The following is a 12,235-nucleotide window of genomic DNA, read 5'->3' on the forward strand; positions in this document are numbered from 1 at the left end:
TCTCAGAAAAAGTAGAGTTTATTCCAGAGCTGACAAGGAAGGATGAGGGAAGTCTTTGTACAGCTACCCCAGAAGCTCTTTGATCCCTTTTACAAAAACTAGTAAGGAAAAACAAAAGTATAAACCAGACATCATTTCAGAGAGGATTGTAGGTAAGGCAAAGATGAGCCCTTAGATCCTCAACAGCCCAAGTGGTTGATCTAAGAGAAGGGAGAGGGCAGGGAGAGAGTCGAGTCTCCTCCTTTCCCCATCCCTCCTCAGGCTTTCCCTCCCTTCCATTGGGAGACCCGAAGCTTGGGGGGTGCCCGCCGGAACCACTCAGACCAGGAGCCATCATATACGGCTACATCAGGCTTGCCACAGAGGTAGGCGGCAAGGGCGATGTGGCAAGCGGTGACCCCCTTGCGGCAGGTGGCAATGAGTGGCTTCGAGAGGTCCACTTTCTTCTCCTTGAACATAGCCCGGATCTCCTCGGGGCTCTTCTCAAAGCCTTCTGCCGTCAGGAACTCTGTGAAGGGCATGTTCAGGCTACCGGGGATGTGGCCGGGTTCCAGGTCTGAGCCAGTCCCAGAAAGGGACCAAGGAGACAGGAAAAATGGAGGAGAGAGTTAGAAGGGATGGCTGGACTCTAGCAACCAATTCATAAGCACTTATTAAGCACCCATTGTCACAGACAGTGTGGCATAATGGATGGAATGCTGGCCTGGGAATCAGGAAGGTCAGGATTTATATCCTGTCTCTAACAGTTGCTAGCAGTGGACAAGTCACTTAAATTCTCTGGGGCCCGTTTTCCTCATCTACAAACTAAAAAAAGTCATACTGAGTGACCTCTAAGTTTCCTTTTACCTTAAATCCATGCTCTAATGACCCCATTGGTTGTGGGGGAAATAAAAACAACAAGAAAGGCCCCCTACTCTCAAAGAGCTTTTTTCTTTTCTTTTCTTTTTTTTTTTTTTGCGGGGCAATGAGGGTTAAGTGACTTGTCCCAGGCTCATACAGCTAGTAAGTGTCAAGTGTCTGAGGCCGAATTTGAACTGAGGTCCTCCTGAATCTGGGGCTGGTGCTTTATCCACTGCACCACCTAGCTGCCCCATGGAGCTTATTTTAATAGTCAAATGGGGAAAATGAGCACATATTGTAACATAAAAAACCAACAACAACCAAAAACATACAAAAGAGCAACAGGTAAATTTTGGTGGGGAAAAGGTACTAGAATCCTTGGGAAGGTGGGGGAGATGAGGAAAGACTTCATTCATTTAGGAGGAGGTGCTTGAGCCGAATAGGGGGCAGCTAGATGGTGCAGTGGATAGAACTTGGGCCATGGAGTTAGGAGGACCTGAGTTAAAATCTCACCTCAGATACTTACTAGCTGTGTGACCCTGGGCAAGTCATTTAACTCCTATCACTTTAAACAACATCTAGGGCCATCTCCAGTCATCCTGATGTTTATCTTGCTACTGGACTCAGGTGGCTCTGGAGGAGAGAGTCAGGTCAGGTCGGTGACTTTGTACAGCTCTCCCTCAGGTAAATCCAATTCAGTGCAAGTCATGATATCACATCCCAATGTCATGGTCCTCTTTGAGAATGAAGGACAAACAGCAACAACAGCTTGAGCTCCATCCTAAAGGAAACTAGGTATTCTAAGAGGCAGAGGCATTCCAAGAATTCAGGGCAGTCAGTGCAAAGGTATGGAAGTGGAAGATGGTGCATCATGACTGAGGAACAGCAAGAAAACCAGTTGTGAATAAAATGGAAGAGAACAAATGAAGTAGTGCTAGAAGGAACTTTGAGGTCTACTTAATTCAGCTTCTTCATTTTATAGATAGGAATATTGAGTTCCAGAAAAATTAAATGATGTGCCCACAGGACATCAGTGGCAGGGTCTCTGTTTGAACTGATTTCTAGATTAAGAACCAATCAGCAATCCAGTATTAAGCATATTCTATGTGCCAGGTATCATGTAAGACACTGGGCTACTTTGACAGGAAAGACACCATCCCTGTCCTCATAGATCTTATATGCTATAGGAGAGAACCCATCTACATTGATGAAGATACAATATAAGAAGCCAGGTGAGGGATAGGTCAATGCACTTGTTTCCATGTTGTAGCCCTGCTCCCCCCTCACCCCCCCCCCCAGCAGAATGGAAGGTCCATAAGGACAGATTTTCCTTTCCTCTTTGGGATTTTTTTTTTTAATTTGGAGGCAATTAGGGTTAAGTTACTTTCCTGGGATCACAGCTAGTAATTGTCTTGGTTGGATTTGAGCTCAGGTCCTCCTTACTCCAGAGCCTGTGCTCTATTCACTACACCACCTAGCTGTTTCTCCTTTCTTCTTTATAATCAGTGTTTTGTACATGGTAAGCACTTAATGTTTGTTTGATTGGAGTAGAGCAGAGGTTCTTCATCTTTTGTGTTACAAAGGAGTCCTTCCTTCTGCACTATAGGAAAGACAAGGGACTCCTTCCCAAAATCACATTTTTTAAGGAATTGAAGGAAATGCTACATTTCAGATAGAGATTAGTAGAAATAGAGATGTAATGTTTTTCTCATCCAAGTTCATGGACCTACTGAAATCTATTGATGTATCCCTTATGTTAAGAATCCCAGATTGGGGTGAGGAGAGGTGGCGAAAGCACTAGGCATGAAGAAAGAAGACCTGGGTTCAAATCTTATTACTTATTAGCTCATCCCACTACTTATTAGCTATGTGACTACAAGCAAAGCATTTCCCTATACTCAGCCTTAGTTACATCCTTGGCATAAATAAGTAAACAAACAAACAGACAAATGAATGAATGGATAGATGAATGAACGAGTAAAATAAAAAGTGGGGATCAGATATAATCAACATCATATATTCTCAGGGGTCATCTAGACCAAGCTATCACTGAATAGAATGAAATTCCGTTTATAAAACAAGCAGTTGGCCACTTGAAAACTTCTAGTGATGATAATTTCCACTTCCAAAAGTTCCACTTGGGAATAGCTTTAATTAGAAGTCTCCTTTTACTGAGCAAAAAAGCATGTATACCTCTAAATGATCCCTAGTTCTACCTCCTGAGAAGAAGAGCTAACTCTCCCTTAAGAAGGTCCTTCAAGTGAGAGAGCAAAAATGAAAGCTAACAACCTGCTTGGCAAGTTTGAGCTCCCAGGGATCCTCTGTGCCCCCAGGGATGCTCCTCAGATTGCAGTCAATTTGATATTGGTGCAAATGACATCCTCAATGTTTCTGCTGTGGATAAGAGCCCAGGCAAGAAGAAGATCACCACCACCAATGACAAAGGTCATCTGAGCAAAGAAAATATTGAGCATATGGTCCAGGAGGCTGAAAAATACAAGGCTGAAGATGAGAAGCAAAGAGACAAGGCATCTTCCAAGAATTCTATTGAATCTTATGATTTCAGCATGGAAGCTATGGTAGAGGATGAGAAACTCCAAGGCAAAATTGGTGATGAAGACAAACAGAAAATCCTTGATGAATGTAATTAAATAACCCAAGTGCTTTATAAGAATTGGACTGCTGAGGGCAGTCAGGTGGTGCAGTGGATAAAGCACTGGCCCTGGATTCAGAAGGACCTGAATCAAATCCATCCTCAGACACTTGATCACTTGATACTTACTTAGCTGTGTGACCCTGGGAAAGTCATTTAACCCTCATTGCCTCAAAAAAAGAAAGAAAGAGAGAGAGAGAGAGAGAGAGAGAGAGAGAGAGAGAGAGAGAGAGAGAGAGAGAGAGAGAGAAAGGAAGGAAGGAAGGAAGGAAGGAAGGAAGGAAGGAAGGAAGGAAGGAAGGAAGGAAGGAAGGAAGGAAGGAAGGAAGAATTGGACTGCTGAGAAGGAAGAAATTGAGCATCAACAGAAAGAATTGGGGATGGTCTGCAGCCCCATCATTACTAAGCTGTATGAAGAGAGCACATTCCCAGTAGGTTCCCAGGGGGTGGAGCAGCCCCATCTGGAGGTGTTTCTTCTGGACCCATCATTAAAGGAGTTGACTAAACACCAGAAGAAAGAGCATTCCACACAGCTTTCCAACCATTGAAGGACTCTCACTTGTAACCAAGGAAGTAGCAATTTAAAAGTAACACTTGAGCTACTGTGTAATCTGGGCATTCTGAATCCTTGAACCTATGAAAAGGGAGAGAAGTGCACAACACTGTACATTGTGCTGTAAAGAAGTGGAAATGCAATTCTTGGTATGTAGAATAAACTCTGTTTAAAATTACCACCATGAAAAAGGACCCTTCAAATGCTCAAAACCCATGATCTAGGGCTAGAAGGGACTTTGAGGGTCTTCAAGTCCAACCCTCTCTTTTTTCTTTTCTTTTCTTTTTTTTTTTTTAAAGTGAGGCCATTGGGGTCAAGTGACTTGCCCAGGGTCACACAGCTAGTAAGTGTTAAGTGTCTGAGGCCAGATTTGAACTCAGGTTCTCCTGACTCCAAGCCTGGTGCTCTATCCACTGTGCCACCTAGCTGTCCCCAACCCTCTCTTTTTGAAGTGGAGGAAGGAGAGCCTCAGAGAAGATACTTGCCCAAATTCATACACATCATTAATGGAAAAGGTAGGATTTGAACCCACATCCTCTTGACTCCAAGTCCATTGCTCCATATCTGATGTACCACGGGGCCTTTTGAAGCCAGCTCTCACATCCTCTTGTCAATCTTATGTTCTCTAGGTTAAACATCCGCATCCATGTTCTTTCTAAAATGTGGATCCAAGAACTCAACCCAATGGTGCAGGTGTGTACCAACTAGTAGGAGGAAGAAGACCACCACCATATTCCACATTCTGGTACTACTGTCTGCTTTTCCTGTGTGGCTAAGATTATATGAGCTTTTTTGTGGCAGATCATCTCCTACTGTTGCCTCAGGCTGCCCCTATGATCCATTAAAGAGACACCTTTATGAACTGGGCTATAAAAGGTGTCCATTAAAATGCCAACTGCCACAAAAAAAGTATGTATCCATAATATTTAACAATTGTCTAGCCCCTTCTTCATGTCCCAAGATGCCAACCAACTGAGAAGCCAATTAATCCACAAGTATTTGTGTAGTGTCTACTCTGTGAAGGGCACTGGGGACATGGCCAGGGAGCAAGCCTATGACTCCATTGGTAAAGAGGACTCCATGATTTGCAAGGTTGTTCATGGAAGAGCTTTGGGGATCTTAAAGCACTAGAGAAAGGGAAGCTGCCATCACATAGATCTATTTTTTTTTTTGGTGAGGCAGTCACACAGCTAGTAAGTGTCAAGTGCCTGAAGCTGGATTTGAACTCAGGTCCTCCTGAATCCAGGGCCGGTGCTCTATCCACTGCACCACCTAGCTGTCCCTTGAATAGATCTATTGATCCACCTTACCTGGGGGCAGGTAGGTGGCACAGCAGATGGATCACCAAGCCTGGAGTCAGGAAGACCTAGTTTCTAATCTAGCCTCAGATACTTACTAATAGTGACCCTGGCTAAGTCACTTAACCTCTGTTTGCCTCAGTTTCCTCATGTGTAAAATGGGATAATAATAGTAGCTACCTTACCTCCCAGGGTGGTTGTGAGGAGCAAATGAGAAGAACTGTAAAGGTCTTAGCACAGTGCCTGGCACACAGCTCAGTGCTTTGCAAATATTAGCTGTTATTTCAGTTATCGTACATAACTACTGATGTGGCCAGTCGTATAAATAGCTTTCTGGTTGATCAATATAAAGGATGGGGCCTAGATTTGTGATTTCACTGGTAGAGGGAACTCCCAGGTGAAGAAACTCCCTCCACCAGTGTAGGTTGGCAACTGTAGAGCTCCCTAGAGAATAGATGTCAAACAGCAGTCCTTAGGACCTCCAGAAGCAGCTTAAAATGTATTTGGGAAATATTTAACAAAATAAATAAAAACTGCAATAAAACAGATAACAGGTGATTTTCTAAGTCAATATGTGGCCTGCATCGATTCTTATGCACAATTGAGTTGTCCCCATTTCTATTGGAATTTGACCCCACTGACCTAGCATAGAAAGGATATGATTTGCCCAGAGACACTTAGCCAGTATGGGCCAGAGGTAAGATTTGAACCCAGATCTTCCTGACTTTGAGACTAGCTCCCTACCCACTATCCTATCCTGCTTCTCCAGCCTAAAATCACCACACAAATAAATACATTGACTAGAAAGGCTCACTATAAAATGACCCACATAATCTACCTCACCCTAGAAGATGGAGCCCTTCCTTGTGGTCTGAAAGCTTCATATCTTGGGTAATACCCTGGATAGAATCAGTACTCTTACAGGCTTACAGTCAGGAAGATCTGGGTACCGATTCCACCTCCAGACACTTAATAGCTATGTGAACTGGGGTAGGTCCCTTGATTTGCTGGGGGTTCAAGTTTATTACCTATAAAATGAGAGGGGGTGGATTATATGGGCCTCTAAGGTCCATAAGATCTAAGGAGAGAGAGAGAAGAGAGAAAACAGAATTGTGCCTGGGAATGGGACTTGGGCTTGTTATGAGCCCATCATTCAAAAAATGGATTAATCCAGGGTATAATTCTGAATGGTATATTAAAGAAGGGTTGGGGTTAAAAGGTGTTATGTCCAGGGCCATTTAAGTAGAACAATCTTTCAAATTGATAATGGGGGGGGGCAGCTAGGTGGCGCAGTGGATAGAGCACCGGCCCTGGAGTCAGGAGTTCCTGAGTTCAAATCCTGCCTCAGACACTTAACACTTACTAGCTGTGTGACCCTGGGCAAGTCACTTAACCCCAATTGCCTCACTTAAAAAAAAATAGATAATGGGGAGGGGAGGAAGGAAGTTCAAAAAAAGGGAGGGGTAAGTTAGGGAAGGGTGGATGTGGCTTCTGGACAACAGAATGAAATGACCATATTTACCCTTTGCCTTCAGTACTAGATTTGGACAGGTCCAGATATTCATGATAACATCAGAAATAATGATAGCTAACAGGTGTATAGTGCTGACTATATGTTGGGCACTATGCTAACTGCTTTGCAGTTATTATCTCACTCAATCCTCACAACAACCCTGAGAGGTAAGTGCTATTATCATCTCCTTTTTACAGATGGGGAAACTGAGGTTAAGTGATGTGAAAATGGATACCTTGATTTGCTTGAGTCTCTCAGTTATCCAGGTAACTAGAACAACTGTATGAGGACTGGCTTCATTGGCTAACACACCAGTAACTGAAGTCAATCAAAGACTTATCAAGACTGCAGGATGGGCGGCTAGGTGGCGCAGTGGATAAAGCACCAGCCCTGGATTCAGGAGTTCCTGAGTTCAAATCCGGCCTCAGACACTTGACACTGGCTGTGTGACCCTGGGCAAGTCATTTAACCCCCATTGCCCTGCAAAAAACAAAAAACAAACAACAACAACAACAAAAGACTGCAGGATGAATGGTTATAAACTATTGATATGGACCTTAATCTTCAGAGATTCCCCAACTTTGGAATAATCCTCTGTGTGTGTGTGTGTGTGTGTGTGTGTGTGTGTGAGAGAGAGAGAGAGAGAGAGAGAGAGATCTCCTTATCAAGACATCTAATAATCAAGCTTTGAACTGAACTGCCAATCACCAAGAATGCCTTCTGATTTGTGTATCAAAGGCCACATTCTTGATCCCTGGAATTCCTCACACACAAGCTCCCTTTGGGAGTGGGCCTTTCTAAGCCCACCTTTTCCTCCAAATCCCTTACCTGCCTTTGTTTAAATTATTGCATGATGTCCTATTTGACAACAGGCTCCATAGTACCCATGATCATTTGTGATTTTCTTCGCTGCTTAATAAAATGTTTCTTTTAATTTTTACAGGCATTGACTTTCTCTGGTTTCCTTCCCTTTTAGGAAGAAAGGGATTTAAATCTTGAAATCAAAGGGACCTACCCCAGTTCACATAGCTATTAAGTGTCTGGAGGTGGAATCGGTACTATCCTTTGCAGTCTTCAGTCTTCACCTTTTGAGAAAGAATTCTAGATTCCACTAAGAGAGGTTTGCATCCATTTACAGTGACTTCCCCAGGGTCACACAGCTAATAAATATCTGAGGTCGAGATCTGAACCCAAGTCTTCTGACTCCAGGTCCCATGTTCTATCCACTGAGGCAAATAGCAAAGAAACAACAGCTCCAATTTGTGTTAAGCTTTCATCACAAGAGCCCTGTATGGTAGGCACCACCCGCACTGAGACAAAGTGACTTACTCATATAAATTTATGGCAAGCTCATAGGCTCAAGAGCTATAAGAGAAAATGCTGAAGTCTTTTCACTGTCTCATTCCCCTTGAACTCAGGGCAGGGGGTGGTCTTAATCTATTGCTAGATCATGGCCCCTTTGGGCAGCCAGTTGGGTGAAGCCCATGTAATCCTCAGAATTATGTTTTTAAATGCATAAAATATGTAGAATTATACAAACCAATTACAGTGGAAGTTATCAATATATTGAAAAACAATCTCATGATTGAGTGCAGATTGAAGCATACTTCTTTCACTTAAATTTTTTTTATTTGCCTGTGTTTTCTTTTGCAACATGGCTAATAATGGAAATGTTTTGTGTGACTTCACATGTATGGTTGATATCACATTGCTTGCCTTCTCATGGGGTAAGGAAAGGGTGAAAGGAAAGGAGAGAATTTAGAACTCAAAAATGAATGTTAAAATTTTTTAAAAATGTAATTGGGAGGGGCAGTTAGGTGGCGCAGTGGATAGAGCACTGGCCCTAGAGTCAGGAGTACCTGAGTTCAAATCCGGCCTCAGACACTTAACACTTACTAGTTGTGTGACCTTGGGCAAGTCACTTAACCCCAATTGCCTCACTTAAAAAAAAAAAAAACAAGGAAAGAAAAATACTTTCATGGCCTCCAAATTAAGAATACTTATATTAGAGAGACATTGCTCTGTTCAAACTAAACTTTGTTGACTGCGGTGATCTTTGAGACTGAGAAGGCCAGTACAACCCCTACACTCTCTTTTATGAAACTCAGAATATCAGGATTCCTGCCCCCGCCCCCCGCCCCCATCCCCTGTCATTGGCTATGGTCAGCTCTGCCCTCCCTGTAATCTCCCCTGAGAAACATGATACTATTCTGAACCTTGGCTCAGTTTCTCGGCCCTCCCTCTCAGGGACTGCAAGTCTAAGAAGCATGGGGTGGGGAAAAACGTCTCTGGCCAGTGTTGTCATGTGGATAGGAGCTGATTACACTTTCCCTTAGTCACTCTGTTGACACACTGCCTGCCCTGTGGCTGCCTACTGCTCCCAAGTCAACATCATACCACTAAAAACAAAGACCGTCTTCCCTTTTTGTTTGCACTTCTAGCACATCATGCAGTGCTTTGCACATAGTGAGCAATTAATAAATGCTTCATTCATTCATTCATTCATTCATACTCTGGGCTTCCCTAATTAAAGAGATTTGAGGAAAATGTGTGAAATACATGTTCAGTAGTCCCATAAATCTTTCCTACTTCCTGGGAAGAGTGTATAAAGAGTAAATAGGTGGGGCAGCTAGGTGGCGCAGTGGATAAAGCACCGGCCCTGGATTTAGGAGCACCTGAGTTCAAATCCGGCCTCAGACACTTGACACATACTAGCTGTGTGACCCTGGGCGAGTCACTTAACCCCCATTGCCCCGCCCCCCCCCCAAAAAAGAGTAAATAGGTACTGTTTCATATTTTAAGTACTTGTCAATGGTCACTTATGAGTCTTCTGTATTTTAAACATTTCTTTTGAGGTGAAGGAAATAAATAGCTGTCCTATACTTGATATCTTTATATAGTAAGCCAGTACTGGATTGGTCACTGGACTTGAGAGTCAGAAAAACCTGGGATCAAATCCCACATAAGATAATTATTGGCTTTAGCCAATCAACCTCCCTGATTCCCAGTTTCCTCATATTTATTTATTTATTTTTTTAGTGAGGCAATTGGGGCTAAGTGACTTGCCCAGGGTCACACAGCTAGTAAGTGTTAAGTGTCTGAGGCCGAATTTGAACTCAGGTACTCCTGACTCCAGGGCTGGTGCTCTATCCACTGCGCCACCTAGCTGCCCCTCATTTTTTTTTTTTTAATGAGAAGACTCAGTGACTTCCAAGGTTCCTTCTATTTTCAAAAGCTATGATCCTATGAGTAACTTTTTGTTATTCTCTTTTGGTGAGACCCTAAATATGAGCCATGCATAAGCTTCGTTTTTGAGAAGTCCCAACTAAAATCTCATCTTCTACAGGAGCTTTCCCCAAACTCTCTTAATTCTAGTATCTTCTCTCTCATTTATTTCCTACATATACTTATTTGGACATATTTCTCTGCTTATTGTTTTCCCCATACAAACACACTAGATTATAAGCTCTTTGAGGACAGGGACTGTCTTTTGTCTTTGTATCCCCACAGCTTAGCACATTGAATATTGGTGCTTAAAAAATGTTTATTGACTGACTGATTAGAGATTTTCCTTTGGTACTCCAGGGTTGGGAGGAGCATATGAAGGGGGAAAAAAATACCACAATCCTTCTCTTTGTGGTCAAACTCCCTCTGAGCTGAGTCTGGGTTCATTTGAGCCTAGAGCTGGACTTCCTTCCAGGGAGGACCATCCCCTAGGTTACCAGTAACATATCCTGTATCTATGTATCTATGAACAAGTTGTATTCTCCCACTAGAATATAACCTCAAGGGTAGGGGCCATCTCACTTTTCTAACTGAGTTCTCAGTACCCAGGATAGTGTCTGGTACACAGTAGGTATATAATAAATGCTTGTTGGTTGATTGTTAGAGAGGCAGAGTAGGAGTAGTGGCCTTGATAAATTGGGAGATCTACATTTAAAACACGGCTCTGTTACCTAATAATTGTATGATGCTAGGCAAATCATCTTCCCTTGTCTGAGTCTCCATTTTCTGATCAATAAAATGGAGTGAATATTTATAGTCCCTACCTCAGCATTTTTGTGAGGGAAGGAAGGGTTTTGGAAGCCTAAACTGTTAAGCCAGGATGATGGAAAATCAGAAACAAAATACTATTAGATTAAATCCTCCCCGTTCACCACTACCACCATCCCCCTTTGCCTCCCTTGCTGGGGATTTGAACATTGAACACACATGTAGATTTATTTCTAACTGATGGGGGAATCTGATCTGGATATAGGCTCCAAGCCATTTCTGTTCAGAGAACTTTCTTTAGTGGTAAGGCAGGTTAAGGGAATGAAAAGAGCGCTGTGCTTGGAGTCAGGGTCAATGTGAGTAGGTGAGTGTTAGACATAGTTGTTGAGAGGCATTGTAGTGAAATAGATAGGACACCAGAGTTGGAGTCTGGGAATTAAATCCTGCCTTGAACACTTGGATCACACGTGTGATACTACCTAGGCAAGCCATCTGAATTCTCTAGGCCTCAGTTTCCTTTTCTGTCAAAAGAAGGGGATTAGACTAGATGACTTTACAAATGTTTTCCATTTCTAAACCTACGATTCTAAACCAGCATTTAAAAGGCATCTACTAAGGTACAAGGTACCATGCTAAGTGATTTTTCCTTCCTCACTCCTTGAATACACTTGTACATTGGCACTTAGCTCTAACAAAGGCTAGTGCCTATTTGGAAAACAGGATGGAAGACTGGAAAAGGTGCTACATAAGAGCCAGGGGCTGAGTTTCAGTGCCGGCTCTGAGGTGTGGATGTGTGATCTTGGGTTAGATTATATTCTAGTGGGAGAATACAATTTGTTCCTAGATACATAGTTTCAGGATATTATTTCCCTTTTGGTCTCATCACTTAAAAAAGAAAAGAGAGAGTGTTTGACTAGATGAGTTCTAATGTCCTTTCCAGCTCTAAATCTATGACCATATGGAGTTACTTTCCCTCTTTGTACCTCAGTTTCCTCATCTGTAAAATGAGGAAGTAAGAAGTAGATGGCCTCTGGGATCCCTTCCAACTCTAGATTGAGGATTTTATGGTTTCAGGGGCTACTTAGTCCAACTCATACCTGAATCAGTCAATCAACAAGCACTTATTAAACTCCCACTAAAACTTATTAAAGCTTTCCACAGGAAATTAACAGCAGTCCAGTGTGTTGGAGGACTGGATTTGGAGTGAGAGGACATGGGCTTTGAATCTTGTCTCTTCTACTTCCTATCTACAGGGTGAGTCAAAAGCCACAGTTTCAATAACTTTTAAAAATTATTTAAAAAAATTTTTTTGCCATTTATGAGATTTTATTTTTCACATGTAAATTTGCTTTCTATATATACCATATGTGATGCTATGGTGTTGT

At 42.6% G+C, this 12,235-nt stretch overlaps 1 protein-coding gene across 2 annotated transcripts in view; it reads right to left on the bottom strand.

Annotated features, from left to right (window-relative positions):
• Window positions 1–12,235, bottom strand: part of TST (thiosulfate sulfurtransferase) — a 17,542-nt gene continuing 5,307 nt past the window's right edge. For both annotated transcript variants that reach the window (XM_043965560.1, XM_043965559.1), the window contains one exon: window positions 1–556. In XM_043965560.1, coding sequence (XP_043821495.1) covers window positions 258–556 — 299 coding nt within the window. In that variant the 3' untranslated portion in view covers window positions 1–257. The remainder of the gene's footprint in view (window positions 557–12,235) is intronic.

This window comes from Dromiciops gliroides, chromosome 5, assembly GCF_019393635.1.
Source record: "Dromiciops gliroides isolate mDroGli1 chromosome 5, mDroGli1.pri, whole genome shotgun sequence".
Classification (NCBI taxonomy): domain Eukaryota; kingdom Metazoa; phylum Chordata; class Mammalia; order Microbiotheria; family Microbiotheriidae; genus Dromiciops; species Dromiciops gliroides.